The 21,074-nt window shown below is 42.9% G+C and overlaps 1 protein-coding gene across 1 annotated transcript in view; it reads right to left on the bottom strand.

The window, feature by feature from the left end:
- gpc3 (glypican 3) overlaps nucleotides 1–13,548 on the bottom strand; it is a 142,266-nt gene extending 128,718 nt beyond the window's left edge. Inside the window, exons 1-2 of the mRNA XM_008282187.1 lie at nucleotides 13,392–13,548; nucleotides 1,176–1,337 (exon numbers count right to left, since the gene is read on the bottom strand). Of these exons, the coding sequence (XP_008280409.1) occupies nucleotides 1,176–1,337; nucleotides 13,392–13,548 (319 nt within the window). The remainder of the gene's footprint in view (nucleotides 1–1,175; nucleotides 1,338–13,391) is intronic.
- Nucleotides 13,549–21,074: the final 7,526 nt, after the last annotated feature.

The following is a 21,074-nucleotide window of genomic DNA, read 5'->3' as shown; positions in this document are numbered from 1 at the left end:
CTGTAACTTCCTGCTATATCCACTTAAAAGTGCAAATTCAGAGTCTTTGAGAATGTTCACTGGAGCCCCGTGTGTTTTCTGTGTTCGACACGTGGAGCAACGTGAACATCTGACCGAAGTGTATCTACGGTAGGATGAAGAGAACGCGACTGATGTCCACTGTGAAAGTCTGCCTCGGTCTGTGCACACAGAAGGAAAGCATTAATTGGCGTTAACTCCCAGCAAGAAAGAGCCTCAGTGTATTCCTCAAAATGTCAAACAGAGAGTTATTAGGCCTCATTAGCCGTCTCTCTTTGAACTTTGAAAAACTTTGGGAAACAATATGGAAAAGGAAGCGGATGTAAAAAAAAAAACACTTTGGTTACAGTCAGCGATGGTTAAATTTAGCCATTTAACCAACTAAAGATCCTCTGAACACAGGCTCTTTCATGTATACCAGTGTCGCACCAGTGGGAGATGATATTTTGCGTATAAAGGAGCTTTAGTTCTCAGAGGAAATAGCTCAGCAAACACATCCTGATTTGATAGTGACACGCTGTTTCTTCCGACTCTTCAGTCTCTGCCATTGTTACACAAGGTGTCATCTCACTGTTCAATCATTCCCTTTCAGCCGTCACCTGCCTCCTTCCACCTTCATCTTCTGGCTCGGCGCTGACACAAGTTGAACTTGAGCGTCTCCAGGTTTGACAGTTTCTACATTTTTTTTTACTTTTGCACCGAGCTGTTACTCTGCATGGCTTGAATTAGTCCTACCAGTAGGCTTGCTTCTGACCGCTCTCATCCAGGTTTTCCAGAGTTTTTTTTAGGGTTTTTTTTTTTTCTCCTCCTTCTCTGTGAATAACAGTCATCACCGACTGCAGTGCGCCAAATCTCAGGAGGCTGTCACTCCGTGGAACAGCGTGTCTGGCACTGACAACCACACTACATCTAAAGTCACTTAAACCACACCTCTCTGCCATTCTAACATTTAGTCGAACAGCAGCTGAACGTCTCATCCCTGTCTGTGTGCATTATGCTTCTGCTTTATTTATACGTGACTCACTGTCTGGAGGAGTGAGCTGTGAGGGAGACGTGTAGCCAAGAAAGTGGATACCGACAGTGTTGATTTGAGAACTTAAATTTATGCAATTATGTCTGCTTGAGACAGGTTTGGACAAACTGTACCGACTGCTTACCTTGGAATATGGCAGCGTTCTGGATGATGAGGCGCTTGAGTTGCGCGCTGACAACCTGCAGGCCAGACTCCATGTTGCTGCGTGCGGCTACCTGATACCGCTCCTCCATCTTCTTGGAACAGCAGGTCGGGCCTTTGGTTTGGCAAACCTGCAGATCCGCACCTGGCAGGAAATCAGCAAAGACAACACGCTAGTCTGGATGTGCAGAGGGAAGGAGCAGCGGAGCCACCGTTGTTTAATTTTCAAAAAAAAACAAAAAAAACGGGAGCCCGAGCAGCATCCTCTGCATGCTAAGCACAGGAAACACGATCTGCGGCAGATTCTGTAGCCTTAATGAGCGTTTGATTATTGCGTAGAGGCTGTGTTATCTAGAGGGGTTGAAGTCAAAAATAAATTGCTGCTTAAAACATGAGTCATTTTGATGCACATTCAAGCAATACACCAAGGCTGTGTAGTTCTCCTCGGAGATCAATTTGGTCAACAGAAACTTTTCCGAGGCTACACTTTTCACTCCCGAGGATCAAAATAAAAAGATTTTTTTTTATTTTAGCCACAAAGATGAGAGCTGGGAGCAGTGCAGCAGGCAGACAAACAAACCTAGCTTTCAGCACGCTTTCATTATGTATGGCATGAAAAAAAAACAGCAACAACACAGCCACGAGTTGGATTGAAGGCTATGAAACAAACATTTGTGCTACCTGGCTGCAGACACTAAAGGTTTGTTTACCCAGATGAGAAATAATTGGATTCCCGGAGCTCTTCTGAAAAGGTGCAGATTTGAGCCAGGCAAAGCAAACCCGGGGTGACGGGGGGATGTTTCACCGGAGCGACGTCGCCGTTCGCAACCTGATCAAAGAGCAAGTGCCCCGAAGAAATTAGTTCAATGAGTCACGGAGATAAATACCAAGCAGTTAGAATTTGTTCTGATCAAGGATAGAGACGAGGCCTCGGCTGCGACATTTGCTGTGACGATGCACCGAAGGACACGTTCTACAAAAAGCCTTTCTTTATTCATTTTTATTACACGCCTCCGCTTTCACAGTGTCGCGCTGTAAGAACTAGAAAATCTATTCAAAAAGGCCCGGTTCAAATTTTACACCTTTGTGGCGGCCCCACAAAAAAACAGGAAACAACACGACTTTCCGGTGTCGCGAAAGAAAACGACAGACGCGTTTTCTATACACGACAAGCTATAAATTTACACCTTCCTCCCAGAGCTTTCCTTTAAAATGACGCTGACACAAATAGGGCACAAACATCCGATGTTTAAATACAAAGCGGGGTTCCTGTGAAAAACCCTCCTCCCCGGTGCTTTTCCTCTCCCAGCCTTCCTCGTCCCACACGGCTGCTGCGAGCTCGGCGGAGGCTGTAGAGTCGCAACGTCAACGAGGAGTTGAGGCGTCGGTGACAAGGGCCTGATTGATGGCGTGGTAAACAAATGTCAGGGGAGTCTGTCGGCTTCGGCTGCTCGGGGTGCGCCGGATAAAAAGATGGAAGCGGAGAGATTAATTTGGAAGAGGGGGTCTGGTATTGTGAGTGCATCGGAACTGTCTTGATAGCTAACGCGTCAAAAAGGCTTTTGTCGAGTCGGAGGGTTTATCTTAATAACAAAAGTGAGTATCTCTGAGGCTTTGTCTCTTTGAGATTTTCGAACAATGGATGCTCGGAAACAGAGCCGAGGCCGTGACAGTGGAAGTTAAACTCGCAGGAGATGCAACAGAGTGACAGCCTCGATAATTAATAAGTGCTGTGGAATGGTGCTCCCTCCCATCAGAGTTTAAGGTGTTTGGTCTAATGAGCGAAAGAGGCAATAAAGCTGTCACACGGCGCCTTTTGTATGCATACTGACAGGGCTTAATATCTTAAATCAATACCGACAAAAGACTCCTGACAGATAAGATCAAGTTAATTTTGAGCTGCAGGGGCAAAATTATTGAGCTGTCAATAGCCCCGCAGGTGAGGCGAGCGCGGCCGGAGCAGAGAAAGAGACGAGGATTTAGCAATTATCTCCGGCAAAACAGACAGATTCATCTGCACGTTTGTCGTTTTGCAGATGATAAATGTGTTTCATTACAGAAGTTCCACAGCGCTGAGGAATAAGTGAAGGATTCGGAATGGAAATGATTCCCCGTAGAGTTTCACGAATAATAAAATCACGTCGTCTAAATAAAGCCTTCTCTCTGGCTGACAGATCACTTGGGAATAAGCTTCCTCCTTCTCCTCTTTGCTTTAGGCTCAGCTGCATCTCTCCTCCCCTTTTCCCATCTCGTTCCTCTTTCATCCGTTTTGTTCCGAGCTCGTTTCTCTTCGCCTACCTCGAGCTTAATAGCCATTGGGCACCGAGAGCGACTTTCTATCGGCCCGTTATTGGTTAATTAGTCGATTTTTGTGTCCTGATGGCCAATTCTCTCAAACTAAATGAAGAAAGACAAGGTGCAAGGCTAGGGGCAATTTAGATGTAAATTTCCTCACTACACAACCTCAGTTCAAGGTGACGCCTTTAAATTATTACATACTTTCAATCAATACTCTGAAAGGGGAGACATGCAGAACAGCTGCCGTTTTTATACCAGTCTTTGAATGCCTTTTACAAACACATTGATCGCCCTTCGGCTCGTCACAACCTTGATATTGAAGCATCTATTCTGCTCGTAACTACTCCTGGATGAATGTAGACAAAAATGAAATTTCCCAACACGACGGCAGCATTTTTGGCGGCAAAATATTCACTCTGAAAGAAATACCACCACAAACCAAACAAGTTCTAACAGCTTTACTTTCTCTCAGCTCTTTCTTTTTTTGGACCAAATCCAACAGTTTACCAAGTGTTCGACCTGAAGCATGTTTTTGCTTTACTCTAAAGATGTTAAGTGATAAAATAACGTGTTTATTAGGAACACCTGAGAAATCTCTGGGTTATTCTGTATCAACTCGTCTCGCCTTTTCTCTTCATGTCTTGGATTTTATTTTTTAAAAATTAATGCGAAAACTTTTGCTCAATTCATTGGGGCCTTGCAAAATCCTTGAGCTCCGCTCCAAATACTCTTTGAATCTATGAATTTTGGCCCTTGAGGCTGTGTTTAATTATTTTCGTGATCCTTTCTAAACCTCACAGATTGCTTATTTTTCACTGGATGGGAGAGAAATTTGTGCTAAACAGTTCTGAAGCCCTGAGGATGACTGGCATAATGGTTGCATCAAGGTTTACAGTAATACTTATTAAACAAAATTAATGTCTCCACTAGTTTGTACTTGAGCGCAACCACATTTTGCAACATATAAACTGAGAGAGATGGCCATTGATCTGCACCTTCAAAGCTAAAAACCCTCTTTTAAAAGGTATTGTGACTGTATATTTTCCCAATTAGGAGAATTTCTTTGTGGAAAAGTGTTAATTTTTATTGTGCTTACATAAAAAAAAAATAAAGATCATTTAATAATTGTTTGAAAATAGCTCATTTTTCATGGTTTCCACTTGTAATATTGTTATCCATGGTTTTATTTCATGTCGCTATGTTTACTGCATAAACAGAAACATGCAATATAAAGAAAACGCTGCATATCCAGTCACACAACAGAAGTCCTACTGGCCTCTAGGGGCAGTAGTGAGCTTTTCACCTGAGAAGCAAACAACGGTGAGGGAGACAAGTGACGTTAGTTGAGGGAAAAGTTGTATGAAAAGGTGTGTATTCTCTCGTCTACCAGGATAAACATTAATAACAGCGAGAACACAGGGAGGCGGTGGTAAACCACCATTTCAGCATCGATATATTCACAGTAACTGAAAAGCTAAAGACCTAAAACTGCCCCTAGAGGCCTGGGGCACTTGTGTGACTGGATATGCAGCGTTTTTCTTTTTGCAGTTCGTTTCTGAATATGCACATCATTTGCCCACGTCGGCCACCGTACAAACCGAACAAGAAAGCAAGTGAAAGCTACGGGAACTGGCTTGAATTTGGTGCCAGCCTCAAGTGGACTTTCGAGGAACTGCAGTTTTTGGCACTTCAGTTTGCTTTATGTTTTTTCCCTCGGATGTTGCTGCTTGATTGTTATACTGACTAAAAATAGAAATTTCTCTGAGTTTGAACATCGTTGCAAACTTCAGGGATGTTATACACAAGACAACAAAATATACATGTGACTTGTGACTTATCGTAACATGCTGCTGGTGCAATTCTCACATTTTCACAAAATCCTCCAGAATCAAAAAAAGAAAAATCTCACTATTCAATTTTTTTTTTAACCAGAGTTCTACTAAAGACAAATAACATCACATCAATAAAATCAATATTTGAGGTTCAGAGGGTTAAATCACGACATACCTTCAATCAATACTCTGAAAAAAGGCCACACAGTCCAGCGGCTGCTCTATTTCAGGCTTCTAACGCCTTCTGAAAACACACTGATGAACCTTCCAGTTCGCCGCAGCCTTATCTGACCATCCCTCTGCTGCTTCTCCCGTGACAGAAAAGTTTCTTTAGAGAGGACACTGTTGGGAACTCCAGCAGGGCCTCGTGTCTCAGTCTTGTGTACATACAGACGAGATCAGTCCCTCTCCTCACATCTTTAACAAGCTCGGGGACTCCAAGTCGAGGCAGCCACAAATACACTATGTGTCTAAGTTTCCCTGCACCAATTAGAAAGCTATCACTATGCAAGTTTAATGACGGAGACCATGGGGGAAAAACAAGTTGTATTAAGATATAGAATATGCTAAAAGCTGTTCATTATGAGCATAAATTATACAACAACTACCCGTGTTGAGTGGAAGCATGTGGGAATCCATGGCTACCTCTCCAGGGCAAAATAAGCTGGTGTCACTTTGTAGAGACAATAAGTGAAATAAAGAAAGAGCAATTTACAGCCAACCCAAGGAATAAAAATATCATTAGCTACTGGGGATTACAGTTGTTTTAAGTATTTTTAGCGCCTTGCTCACTGCTCTACTTTAAGCCATTTGATGAAGCAATAATCTGAAAGCTGGAAGCATGACTGTGAAATTTTTTCTCTTTTTTTCGTAAGTGTACACAAAACAATGAGGCAGTAAACAAAAGTCCCCTTCATTAAAATGGGATTCTTCAAAAAGGGGAAGAACAAGCACCAACTAAACACACTCGGGTGTAAAATTAGGCCCAAAGAGCTCTCGCTTCAGGTCAGATTGATCCACCTATTAGTCCGGTGTCATTTAGCAGCAGGAGCATTTGCTCTTTGTTGTTGTTGTTTTTTTATGATAACACCAACAGTGGGTGCCCTGACCCTGCAGCTAATTACTGTAAAGTCCACATCCCGGTTAGGAAATATCAAACAATGTGAAGCTGTTTAAGCTCACAGCAAAAAAATAAATAAAAAGAAACTTCCACTGAAGCACTGAGCAGGATTTTGTGCTGAAATAAGTGGCAGCTGTCAGCTCAGCCTCCAGCATCACTCTTCCATTTCACGAGAACCCGATGCTCCTCTTACGAATCGTGCCGGCCAGAGATCTGCCTCGACCAAACCTGATGGAGCTGCTTTCACACTCGTGTCCTGGGGTAAACGCTCGTCTCTGCTTGCACATATATGATGACACGAGTGAGTGAACCGACACCCAGCCTCCATTTCACCTTCAGCCACCCACAGCTGCAGCCGCAACAAAGACACGAGCGGCGCTACACCCACAGCTGTTCGGGGTTTGATTTTTCATGTCTAAATGTTGCTGGTGGAGAGAGGAACTTTTTTGTTTCTCTGCGTTCTTCCCCCTCCGGCACAACACGCAGCGTTATTAGAATTCAGCTGCGGACATCTCTGTGAATCGGCCAGACACAATACTCCATATCAATACTCCATGTTTGCCTCATAGAAAGCGATACTTCCCTCGGTCAGATCAGAGCTATCCATCCCCAACATGTAAGTTCATCAATCTTTCATCTGCTGCATGCCTCGATGAGAAACTCATGTTACATTAGACGGCACGACAAGCCCTCCGTTCCGCATTTACTTGCCGAATTTCTTAACAAGTTCAGAAAAAAACTAACAGAACATGCAACTGTGACTCCGTATGAATTAATGACAAGTATATATTATGGATGAGGCGGAAAAAAATAGGCCCAAAATGTACTAAATGTAGGGACTGCATATTTCATGCTCATTAAGACAAAAGTGGGAGCTTAGATTTATGGAAATCCTAACTAAAGCACAAGCACTGGCCCATAACTCTGTTTTGTTACGGATATTCATTTTGAAATGTTTGTACAAGGCTTAAATATTGCAAAAGGAAATTAATGGCTGAGTCATCACAGGATATGAAGTATTTGTACTGGAACCGTCGAGGAACGGTTTTATGAGCCACTTCTTTTTAAGGGAGCAGATCTTTGTAGTAAAAAATTAAATCTGTCCATTTCTTTTAAAGCGCTAACAGTTGCTTTGTTATGGCTGTGAGTCCTGGGATCAGATCCTGATTGGGTTAAAAGGGTTCACTCCCTAGTTAAAGCGAGAGTCTGCAGGATCACAGAAACGGCACAAAGAAGATAGATTTTAAAAGCATATAACTGAGAATAAACTTCTTTCAGGCCTTTATCCAAAACCACATGAATATACAGCTGGAGGTCTGTACATCAACCCAAGAACCGAACGCCACGTTCCAGCTAAGTGCATGAAGGCTATGATACCTCAGAACACCTACACAAAGTCTGATCTCAACAACAAACTGAGAAAATCCTTTTTGTAATGCAGCATAGAAATAGTCACAATGGCTACAGGCACAAGGTATTTGTGCATTCAGTGCTTCTGATATCCATCCATCCATCCATTATCTATACACCGCTTCATCCTCACTAGGGTCATGGGGGGCTGGAGTCTATCCCAGCTGACACAGGGTGAAGGCAGGAGACACCCTGGACAGGTCACCAGTCTATCACAGGGCTACACTTAGAGACAGACAACCAAGTACACTCACATTCACACCTACAGACAATTTAGAATCACCAATTAACCTCAACATGTTTTTGGACTGTGTGGGAGGAAGCCGGAGAACCCGGAGAGAACCCACGCTGCACGAGGAGAACATGCAAAGTCCACACAGAAAGATCCCGGGTGTCCTGACCGGGATGTGAACCGGCGACCTTCTTGCTGCGAGGCAACGGTGCTAACCACTTTGCAGCCCTACTTCTGATATACTTTGGCTGAAATAAATAAAGACTTTTGGTCTGTTCAATGCTATTATGCACCTTTTTTCGTGGGTTTGCACATCTGCAGACTTTCCTGATGGAGTTGCTGCAAGCATGGACGGTGCCGGGAAGTTTATCTGTAAGTGACAGCATCGGGCTGCATGCTGTTGCGGTTATTTATTGCACATAAGTAGAGGGGTTTTTGTAATTTCAGTCAAACGGCTGCTTAACAGATGCTTTCTTGACTTCAAATGTATAAAGACTGTAGCGAGACAGACACAGAATGATCATCTGAGCAGCTGATTACACTGCGAATCAAAAACGAGTCCAAATTCTTCTGTTTTTTTTAATGACAGTGCTTGTTTCTGTGCAACATGTGCTGTCTTGGTGTGTCCCATCCCACTTTTTATAGCATCTCCTGCCCTCACACACAAACACTACAGCTGTGACGTCTGTGAGGGTTTAATGTTCAGGTTTTTTTTGTTGTGTTTACTTCCTGTTATATTTTGTAAAGATCCCAGTCTATGTGGGTCACGTTGTCCTTTCCCTCCTAATTTAAACCCGTGTCACTTCTCCCCAATCAGCTGTTGGTGTTTAAACAGTCTCGTCCTTCCTTCTGTCTTTGCCAGTTCATCTCATTTTAACTTCTCTTCTGTCTTGAGTTTACTCTCCTTATTCGCCTACCTCATGTTTTCCTCTCCTCACACTGGTTTGTGTACTTTTGGATTTTTTGTTTCTCTGAGTTTCGTTTGCCAGCCGCCTTGTGTTTGCTAGTTTGGTTTAATTAGAATATCTTTCGCCTCAACCTGCCTGTTGTTGGGTTTGTACCTGAACACTCGTGGTGCAGACTGGGATTGGGCCACCGTTCCACTTTCACCTCAGCCCACAAAACAAACCAGATAAACACCAACAGGAAAGGATACACCACAGAAAGCAGTGTGGACAAGCCATACCGACGCTGACTCAGTTTCTTTTGTTTTATGCAAACTTTGTCATTCTTTATTCTGCTTCTGTCTTTCGTTACTTCTTTAGCAGGGCAAGCTCACATGGCTGATCATTGCTGCCATTCTTGTGCCATCTACAATCTGGCAACGTGCCCGGTGGAAGATACGTGCAATAAGTACTCAAAGTGCATGCATGTTGGTGGAACGTCCACTCATCTCATGCATTGGGCTTTTTACAGACCTGTAAGTTTTGCACTTAAGGACATATCTCACTAACATAATGCAGAAGCTCCTGTGAACAACAGTGACTGAATTCCTTCTCCGGTTTTACCAATCTTTTATTGAGTCTCCTGAGTTTTTATATGTTGGTTTCCTCATTGTTAAAATCTGCTTTAGGATCACTGGAGTAAAGCACCTGAATTCTTTTTTTTTTGCAACCAACAAATCCTTAGGAGAGCAACAAGTATTCTAGATTCTCCTTTTCATGTCCTTGCAGGCGCAGCTTTGCTATACCTGCACGTAAAACCATTCATTCCTTCTGCCGTTCGTCTTTTAAATACTTCACAGGCAGCAATGCGACATTGAACTTTATTTGCTGTGATGTGTGCGGGTATATATACGTATGTACATGCACGCATAATTGCATGCAGATGTGTGTGGGTGTGTGTGTGTGTACTTTGTTGTGTAAGCAACAGCAAAGTGCTTCAAATGAACTGCCTCAGGTGGGATTAATAAAGTTGTTTGAATTAAACTGAATAAAACAAAAACTCTCCTTTAAAACGTCGCATACTCGAACTATAATAGGACATGAAAGGAATATAAGAGGGATTATGTTATCATAAGGGTTCACATTATTATACATATTTATTAGTTATATTTCTTTTCACAAGATTCCCAGAGGGGCAAACGTCAACACCTAGTAAAAAAAAAAGCTGTGAAATAAGTAATCTAACCTCGTATATTAACTCCTGTGTTATGTGATACTGGCTTTACAGTCTCTGACCTTATTAAAAGCCAATATAGTGTAGGAACATATTGGGCTAACTGGGCCTGCACGTGTGATAAAGGTAATAGAGTGGCTGAAATTACTACAACGCATAAATACACCAAAGCAGATCATGTTCTCAGTGTTATATGGGCTGTGCGTGAACGAATACATTGATCAACCACAACATTAAAACCACTGATCATCTCATTACGAGGCAATGTTCTGCTTGAAAACCTCAAGTTTCTCGGGCACCAACCTATATGTTGTTGCAGACCAAGCACACACAAACACTCCCCAACATTAGCAGCCTATTTCAGCAGGACAACCACCCCTGTAACGTCGCAAAAAACTGCTCAGGAGCTCCAAACCCCCCCCAGATCTAAATCAGATCAAGCACCGGAGCGATGCTGATCCACAGAGGACTAAAGGATCTGCTGCCAACGTCCTGGAGGAACCTGCAGGTGGTTTTAATGTTGTTATGAGTAGGGTTTGACCGTTGTGTGTTTTTCAGGGCCGATATTGATGCCGGTTATTGGCTTGTATGTATATGTAATGTTTTTAACAGCATATGATAGAATCTGTCATTCATAACGAGGCTTCTTCTCTAATAAGGGTGACTATAACTGAATGTGTAAAATAGAAATAGGAGTGATTAAATCAGGATGCTCTCCTCTCTTCATGTGAGATTAACTGAGATTGATCAGTTTGTCTCCTGCAGTCTTTTGTTTTCTTGATATTTGACTGTTTTATCACTTTGGTTGCCCACTAAGGTCCAGATCTTAAAGCATTATTACTTCTGGTGTTCCAGACTCTGTTTCGGGGTTGGCTGCCTTCTAACTTACCCGCTAGCTGTTAGCCTTAGCCACTGTGAAAGTAATTTCCTGGTTTGTGGCAACAGCTTGTGTTCAGTTTCCCCTGTTTGAGTGACATTTCAGAGATCGCAGAGTGACGACGGACAGAGAGAGGAGGCTGCATCAGACGTAGTGAATTTATCAATAATCGGTCAATAAAAATAGCAGTACAAATAATTTGAAATATGCCAAATATCAGCCACGATGATCAGCCAGACCGATGATCGTTCTCAGCTTAAGGAGAACTGACACCTTGCAGCATCTCTTTGGAACAAACTGCTCCAAACATGAATCCAAACAGTCATATTTAAGATCTGTGAAACTGGCTAAAAAGTGCAAAATTGACTATATTGACATCAAAGATGGGCTGCAAGGTGACTCTGTGGTTAGAACCATCGCCTCGCAGCTAGAAGGTCCCACGTTTGCATCCCAGTTAGGACATTAGGATCTTTCTGTGTGGAGTTTGCATGTTCCCCCCGTGCAGCGTGGGTTCTCTCCAGGTTCTCCAGCTTCCTCCCACACAGTCCAAAAACATGTTGAGGTTAATTGGTGATTCTAAATTGTCCGTAGATGCGAATGCGAGTGTGCTTGGTCGTCTGTCTCCAAGCGTGGCCCTGTGATAGACTGGTGATTAAGTGGTGTATAGATAATGGATGGATGGACGTCAAGGATCCCTGAGACTCCAAACAGAAGTTATTGTTGGATTGTCGTCAGCAAAAATGTCATCACTTCAGGAGTTTGGTTCGTAATGTTTTAACACTCCTGTTCTACAGCAATCTCGGTTTCTAGTTGCTCCTCTATAAAAGCCCAGTGCTTCATCGTGACTCACCTACTGAACGAGCAGCTCACGTCACGAAACCAGCAATTAATCTGCAAACAGAGTGGCAACGAGAGTGTGTAAACCAAGCCCTGCCTTTACTTACGGAGATGGATTGTGCTTTGGCTGATTGGAGAATTGATTTTTCACTGAAAGTAATAGTTGTGAACTGCGTCCAGCTCAGACAGCCGACCTGCTCTGCCTCTGATTCGGGGAGGCTAAATATTTCTCTGAGATGTTTCCCCCCCCACTCCCACCCCCGTGGCTGTGAGATAAAACGCTGGACGGCCTATAGGTGGAAGGTGTGTGATTAAAGATGGATGCGTGGTGAAATGTGGGGCTCAGCGGCTGGAAGCTGCATGCACCTTTTTACAAGATGGGAGATTAATATGTGGTGGAGGCAGCGTGACAAAATCTGCTTCAAAGTGCATCACACTTTTTTTTCTTTCCTGCTGCTTAAATTTGAAGCTTTTTTTTTTTTTCTCCCACATTTGCTACACTCTTTCATGCTCCGGGAACATTTAATAATATTTAGTAAACCTCTTTGAATCAGTGTGTGAGGATTGCATGCTGATAATGGAGAGAAAACAGTTAACCTGGAGCACTTCCCCTGTGCTGACATGACACTAAAAAAAAAAGAAAAAACCCAATTAACATTTGCAGCTGGCTGTGATTCAGCAGCATGAGAGGGATCTGCATTTACATACTGAATCAGAATGCATGCAACAGGCTCCCAACGTGCAGCAAAACAGAACAGAGGATTGGTGCTGTTATTTCTATCCCACAAAGAGCTGAATTATTAACTAAAGACGTGTTCCTCCCTCATCAGACAAGACAGAAACCAGTGACATTTAGGCTCAAGAACCCTCCTGCATCTTTTACAAAATTGCTGAGAACACCATTAATTTAGACTCTGTGATAATGTTGCTGTCAAGAGACCAGCCTGAACATCATTAATAATCTTTTCTTCTTGACTTTGACTCTATTCTCATGTACAGAAAAAGAACAAGCATCAAACATTTGTTTTTTTTCCAACCCACATAGCAAGTATTTGCAAAAATGTCCTCATGTCTCCTTCCAGTTTTCAATATGCTGAACAAATCAAAGTTAGTTTTCAGGAAAAGGCTTGAATCAATACCAGAACGAATCGATTCCATCAGCTTGTTAAGTGGTTTACATAATCCAACCTGCATTTTTTTACCTACTTAACGTGGATGTTTCACAGCAGGTTGGTAAATGTCGACGGAGAGAGTGTGTGGGTTGGCTCTCACCGCTAACACCGGAGAGGTCAGCCTTTTAACAAAACTGTTGTAAAGGTAATCTCCTCTCAAACTGCACAGTGAAATGGAACAAGAGTGTTTTCAGTCGCTGCTGAATCAGTCAAATCCACTTTAGCCTACAGTGCATAAAGTGCGCAAAAAGCGTGGAGCAGCTCTGCCCCGTTTGTAGCAGCTGTTAGACCGATGAGAGTTACCTGACACCGGGGTTTCGGGGACCCACTTGGACCCCGGGTGCAGAGACTGGAACACGGTGCGCACCTCCTGGCAGTTCGGCACCTGTCCGCCGGGGAGGGAGAACAGCTGGAGGAATGCGCACACGAAGAGCGCACCGTGGACCGCCGGACCAGGCATGGCGGGCGGGAAGTGCGTTGCCAAAACCGGACGGAAGCGGAGCAACGAACAGGTGAGATCAACTTCGGCACATTAAAAGTTACAGCGGCATCCCGCTTTGGCGCTGACGAGGTGAAGCTGCAGCTCCCGGCTCCGCTCGGATCCGCATCCTTCGCTTTACGCTCGCCTTTAACGCGTCCGTCCGACCGGAGAGCTGCTCGGTGGAGTCTCTTGGTGAAGCTACACTGATAACTTATGAGTCCTTCTCCACTCGCGGCACTGAGGCTCCGCACTGATGACCGAGCCCCGGATACATGTGCGCGCACCCCACCAAAAGCGCGCGCCACGGCGTGAAACCGGCAGCGCGTACGGAGAGATTCTCCCCTCTCTGTGATAGTAGAGATGTGAGCTGATCCATTGGCCCTGTGTGGGTGCAGGAGTGGAGATAGGAGGGGATTAATGCGCTACGAGGGCTGGTGTCGCTTTAGATGAATGGCACTGTATGTTATAGGATGCAATTAGGGCACAGTACCTGTACAGGCCTGGTTTAATATATTCACACAACAAAAGTGCTCAGGAGCTGCACATATATTCAAATAAAGATCAAACACAGTTGCATGAGCTGGAAATGTCCTTTAATTATTCAATCACATGAACAAAGTGAGCGGAAATCAAATGGAGCATTTAGAAATCTGTACAAATCATGCAAAAGTGGGCATGAACAGTCTAATTCTATCTCCAGTAATTACACAAATCTAATTCTAAAACATTATCTAATTAGATTTTGCTTTCTTTGTCCCTATTAATCTCATCCTGAGTGCACAACTCAGCTCCAAACAGCCATTAAAGCTGAGATGGTGCCATCTAGTGTTCAGCAGACACAAGTGGTTCCAACATTTGTACCTGCAGACTGAACAAAGCTCATCAAGTCAGAAGAAGACACTTTGATTTTTGCAGATTTTTTTTTTACACACAACAATGTGCAGCCGTTTCCCAACATCTGGCGGATTGCAGATGGATACTGTGCAATTTCTGTCATCTTGTCAAGTGTTGAAATTGCGGAGTCATCCATCCGAAAACAGCGAGACAAACAGCAAAGTCAAAGAAAATGTTAACATGCCTGCGACATCACTGACACAACCAAACAAACAGCAGCTCCTCTCTTGAACACCCGGTGGTGGCGGCGGCGGAAGAACGTGTTTCAAGTGTTCCTCAAAGCTTGGAAGCAGAGAAAATAAAAACCATATATCTGTGTTTGTGTGTCTGAGCAACAGAGAGCTTTGCATGGATTTGCACAGCAGAGATTGGCAGAAGCTGACAGCAAACCAACAAAACTGTCTGTAAACCCAGTCGAGTTCCACCTGGAAGCGCCGCGGACGGGCTGATGGAAGGTGACCAGCAGCACCTGAAGTGCACAAACTGCAGTAGATCAGTGTGTACTACCTGCACTGTGAGCACTTTGGAACTGCAAAGTCCACAGCGTGTTCAGCTGAGGGGGGAAACCTGAGCACAAACACGGATAGATGTGACACACTGACAGCTGTAGGGGTGCACAATACTGGAGTTTCATTGATATCCGATATGTCGTTATTTACCAACTTATTTTGGCTGATTGCAGAAACCAATATAAGCACATTCTCCTACGAAATGCAGGAATCATCAGCTCTCTCCTGCAGTGGCGTTAACATTACTATCACACCTTCTCTTATGACGGCCTGCTGGGAGGTGCAGACATAAAACGCTTTTTAAAATTTAAATAATCACTGGGAAAACTACTGCCTCTATTTTTTTATCCAACATTTTCATCTTATCTGCCTGTCAATTCTCATTCTGGGTGACGTTGATATTTAATTTTAAAGCCTTTATCTGCTGAAACTGATATTATCTCGCATCCCTTCTATTAACCTTCACATTTATGCAACACATGATAATGAAACTCTAACTGCAGACTTCCACAGTGAATCCTGCTGAAGGATCATTTGTTTAGTACGTACATAATTTGTGCATCACTGTACATTGAATGCATGCATTCTGTTACAATATATAGCTTCAGATTGTGTTTTAAGAGCGGTGACATGCTTTTTTTTTCTTTTTTTTGCTCTATCACATGTGGCACTCGCAGTCAATCAGCTGAAAACAGGAGGAATAGCATATTTGTGCTCTAAAAACAAGCACTTTGGGCTTTTCATCATCACAAGTTTTCAGGTCAAGTGTGGTGAAAAATCTTTCCGACGCTGAAAAAGGACGAGCCCTCCAGCCAGAAGGAGCAACTAGGGCAGTAGATGCTGAACTACTTCACTAACTACACTAGATGCACCTTAGCTGGAGAACCGTGACGAGGAGGGGAGGGAGCTGATGGACCCGACACTTCCTGCTCCTCCAGACAAAACGCTTCCAGGCTGCAGCATCTGAAACAAAATCAATCGAGAGTGACAAATGAATATAAATATTTAACCTGCTGCTGTAAATCATTACCACAGAATGAGCACTTTGCGAGATGCTGCAGAATGAAGCCGTTTGTCTTTCAAGTGGTATAACTCGTTGAAATCGATGCAGATTAGGGATGTGAGAGAAAGTAAAGCAAACTTCCAGAAACTTAAGATTCAGAGGGGTTAATGAAGCGCCCAGATCGACAGCTGGAGTAAAACTAACAACAACATGCAGGAATACTCACTGGAGAGTAGAAGCTTTGAATCAAATAGCACATGAAAATTAGACTGATTTTAATAATTTCACATGCATTTTATGAGCCGATGCTTCAAATAAACGATTATCTGCAAACTCAGCTGTGAAATAAATGCAGTAAAATGTTTTGTGTTGAAATATATTCGCAGAAAGTAACGTAATATGAAAAAAAGTCTTGAAAAGTAATTCAAAAATATACTAAATAGGTCAGTAAATGTGGATCTGAAAACTTAGATTACAGTTTAATGATAGCTTTCATTGTTGATGCCACAGGTTTGGAAATTTCCATTTATCAGAAGTGTATTTTCTGTCTTTTCCAGTGTCCAATAATATATTATTTCTGTATATTAATCCAGATATTTGCAGGTTGTTGGACTCTCCACAGGTTTCCCTGGCTGTCCCACGCCGCACACGAGGGGGAGGGGAGCTTAATCCGAATTTAAAGCTCCACATTTCAATAAAAACATGCTCACAAAGCACAGCATCAGAAACCATTTTTACTTCATAATCTATTGTCTTTGGCTGGAGGCTTCGTGTCTGAGTCATAATGACTTTTATGAATGAGGTCGCAGAGCTGTGATTTCACAAAGTGGCGCCAACAGCGTCTGATGATGTGATGATGAGCGCGTCAACTCCCCTCAATTAAAAAAAAAAAAAAGAACACGCAGCTCAATGGCGATCACGTCCAATTACGCAATTAATAGAAACACGAGCAGCTGCTGAGGACCGGAGCGGATGAATTTTGTGAGTCTGTGCGGATTAACAGTGACCAGCTCAGCCTGAAAACACCCAACAAAGACTTCAACTTTAACAAGCCATTGTGGCTCCTGATGGAGAGAAAACGTGAAGTTTGAGGATTCCAGTGATGGTGGAAAAAAAAAAAAAGTCTGAGAGCACAAAGCTTGTTAAGGAAGCAGCCAAATCAGACGAGACAACATCCTGCAAACATTTTCCTGATGGTTTAGAGTTTCTAAAAATGGAAACAAAGGCTTCTTATAATCAGTCAATAAGGAGGAGAAGCTGCAGCAGCCAGCCTACCTTTGGATGGAGAATGAATCCACTGTTACGCACGAAGCACCACGTACCTTCACTCCGGAGATGCTTGTGTCTCCTGCAGCCTCCTTTGCAACCCTTTTTCTGCACACAAAAAGTTTCGCCATGCATGAAATCGTGAGCGCATCTTTTTTCGGTTGTTTTCCTCTTTGTGGGGGTTGGGGTGGACAGGAGCGCACGGAGGCGACGCACTCCTCTGCGGATCCGTCAAAATCCTCCAGGATGGAGGTTTTTGGCACCATGCGTCAGACGCTTTCCTCCGCGGCGGCCGATAAATTCTGGATTTGCCAAACCGGAGTGAGGAGAGTTTTACTGGCGCATCTCGCTACTTCTTTCTGCGCGGCGCTGGTCAAAAGGAACCCAGGAGGCTTGTGACCTGTAACCTCTGTAAAACCCTGCCCCCACCGAGCCTTCTGCTCCGGCTGCAGGCGTCCGTCCGTCCCGCACCACCAGGCCCTCACTCACATGCACACAAATAATCAGCGGATTGTAATTTTTTTTTCCTTGCACCTGAGCTCCACGGTTGAGGGATGCGGGCTGGTGTGCAGAGCATGCCGCTGGATCTCCCCTCACTGTGGGAACCCGGGCTGCAGCGTTGCCTCACTTGCCTTCTTCCCTGGTTGAACTTTAACCCACTTTCCCATGCTGCGCCTGTGTGGGCTCTGATTGGTGGAGTTTAAGAGAAGGAACAATGTGGCTGCACATTTGACTTCACTCATTTCTTGATCTCATGCAGCCCTATAAAGCAACAGGGTTAATTATGGTCTGTTAGATTATTTTTTTTTTGCATTGTGTGTGAATGTAAGCAGCTACATCTAATAAACCTGCAGGAGTCCCACTGCTGTGTATTAGTTTAATAAGTCTGCAGCTCCTCACAGACAATAGGCTGCCAGCGTATTGAACAGGCCTCATGTTGGACACCTCCTGGTAGGATGGAATGTGTCCCAGTGTTTTGAACTGGGCTGACACCAGTAACCCCGCGCTCTGAGCTGGGAGGAGGGGGGAGATCTGGAACGGCATTAATGTGCACTACTGGGTAAACAAGTTGGAAGCATGTAAAGGGGATGGACTTGATTCAGATGTGTGGGCAAACATGCTTCCTTTTACCACACACATGCTGCCATTGTGCAAGAACAAGTGCAATTTAACTACATGCTGGTGCAACACACACTTTTTAAAGTGTAATATACGTTTTTTTTTTTACTCAAAAGAATGTTGTTTTTGCAGATACTTGAAATTCCTTGTGCTGAAGGAGAAGCATTTCCAATTTGTGTGAGAATAAAGGCTCTATTTTCTCTGTAGCATTTAATCAGTGGGGCTGACGAGCAGTGATTCATACATAGGGTTGCATGGTAGTTGCCCAGAACTGCTTTTCTAGATATCTAAGATCACATGTTTGCAGTGGTTTCACATTTGATTGATCAGAATTGAGTTTTAGATCATTAGAATTTTCATCTACAACTCTGTAATGTAGGAAGACTTGTAGATATCTATTATGAACTAATTAGTTAGAATTAAACAGATGATATTAAAAAATTATGTCACGTAATAAATGAATTGCAGAAAACAGCCCAACAGCCCTGGATCACGTGTTCATTCGTCAGTTAAAAACTAACCAGTGTTCGTTAAGTGGACGTTCATGAATGGTCCCTAAAGATCAAGACGAGCTCGAAACAGAAAAACATCAAATCCCTGGAATCAGCATATTTTGTTTGATAAATGGTTTAAGGTGAGATGCTACAAGTGAACACAGTAAAAATGAGAACCAGCAGTTACCATCATGAATCTTCTCAGGCTGATTATTTATGACGACTGAGTTACTTTTGTACTTCAAGCTTCCTGTTCAGATACACACACAGGATGTTATCTGTCTAAATAACATCTAAACACAATGTGGATTTAAAATTCTTCTTTCATTTTGTTGACATATTGGAGCCAAAAGGTTTTATGGAGACTTTTAGTTATCTTTTGTTATCACTCATGAGTCAGAAAATACTGTCAAAAGAAAAAAAATCCAACTCCAAAATCAATTTTCACCTTGTTTTTAGGAATAAAATGTTCTAAAGCCGGACTATGAATGATATATGAACAACATCTTCAGTAAAAACCTTTAGAATACAGATCAGAACAAAACTGGAAAGTCTGGAAGAGCTACTGAAGAGGAGCCTTTTGGCTCAGAGTCGCAGGAAACAGCCACTGAAGATATAAATGATGAAACTCTATACATTCTTTATGGAAGCCTCAGTTTACGTGTTAAGCTTTTAACCAACAAATCAACATGAAATCTCCATATTTACCTACAATGAGATAACTGCTTCTTCTTCTTCTTTTTTTAAAGTTTTCTGATATTTTATGTGCATGTAAACGTGCAAATGAGGTTATTATCTCATCTCATGCATCCAAAAAACAAACTCCAGTAAAATAAACTAAACCAGGGGTGTCGAATCCTGGTCCTGGAGGGCCGCAATCCTGCAAGTTTTAGATGTTTCCCTCTTCCAACACACGTGATTCAAATAATCAGCTCATCATCAAGCTCTGCAGAAGCCTGATAACGACCCTGATCATTTGAATCAGGTGTGTTGGAAGAAGGAAACATCTAAAACTTGCAGGATTGCGGCCCTCGAGGAGCAGAATTCGACACCCCTGAACTAAACAAAATGTTCAACAATTCATCCCACATCCACCCAACCGGTCGAGGCAGATGGCCGTCCCTCCCTGAGCCTGGTTCTGTCTGAGGTTTTTTTTTCCCCCAGACTGCTTGCGGACTGCTGAAGCTTATAGGGAATCCAAATGTTTGGATTGTTGGGTGTTTCTGCCTTTAAGCGCTATGAGATGACTTGTCGTTGTAAATATGCGCTATACAAATAAAACTGAATTGAATTGAATTGAATTACATGTGAATGTTTTCTTCTCACAAATCTGGCAGAAGATATTCTGGAAGCAAAATAGCCCCAAATTTCAAAATTGTCACAAAAAAAATGTTTTTGTCTGGAGTGTCTCACCTTAAATGATCAATTAATCAATTATGATTTCTAAGCAACTAGAGCAGGTGCTTCCAGAATAGCTGAAGGAGCTGGAATAATTTTTTTCAGAACCTAATCTTCTATTATAATCTGGGTTCTTCTGGTCACTGCAAACACTGCATCAAAATAAAAGTAAGAAAAAAAATCTGTAATAATAATAATTATACTTTGAGCACATTCTAAATGTTTAACTTGAATCTGCATCTCTTGTCTGCTTCATGGTGGCTTTCATCTCATTGTGAAGCAGCTGTCCTCGGTGTTCTAGCAGTGTTGCGTTCAGGTGCAACATGCAGGTATTCTCAGCTGTAAAAACCCAGTTCACCAGCTGCCTGCTCACAACTACCAGAAGACACAGACTAGCTGCTGAACATACTGTAGATGTTTGCAGATAAACAGGCACATATCTGGAGTTTGTAGAGACCGAAACCAAAGTGAAACTGGAGCCAAAATGGCTGCTCTCACTGTCTAAGTGGACTGTAACAACTTTTTAACTGCTGGATGTGTAAATAAACAACTGTGGTTGGGAAAAAAATCAGTTATGACAGGTTTATCTATACAACCCTGCAGCCTTACTACAAAAATATTTAGCTGTTAAGATGAACTACATGTTGCTTGAGGCTTAAATTGATTAAAACTATGCTGGTAATTACACAGCTACACATCTGCATTAGATTGATGAAAGTGTTCTGCTTTAAATATAATAAAACAAAGTTGTCAAGCAGCGTTTTTTTTCCTGCAAACACAATAAAAACAATAAGTCTAATGAGGAAGCGTCCACAAAACAAA

This window comes from Stegastes partitus, unplaced genomic scaffold (genome assembly GCF_000690725.1).
Source record: "Stegastes partitus isolate 25-593 unplaced genomic scaffold, Stegastes_partitus-1.0.2 Scaffold263, whole genome shotgun sequence".
In the NCBI taxonomy this organism is placed as follows: Eukaryota; Metazoa; Chordata; class Actinopteri; family Pomacentridae; genus Stegastes; species Stegastes partitus.
Note: the sequence above shows the minus strand (reverse complement) of the source record. Positions and strands in the feature narration are given on the sequence as shown.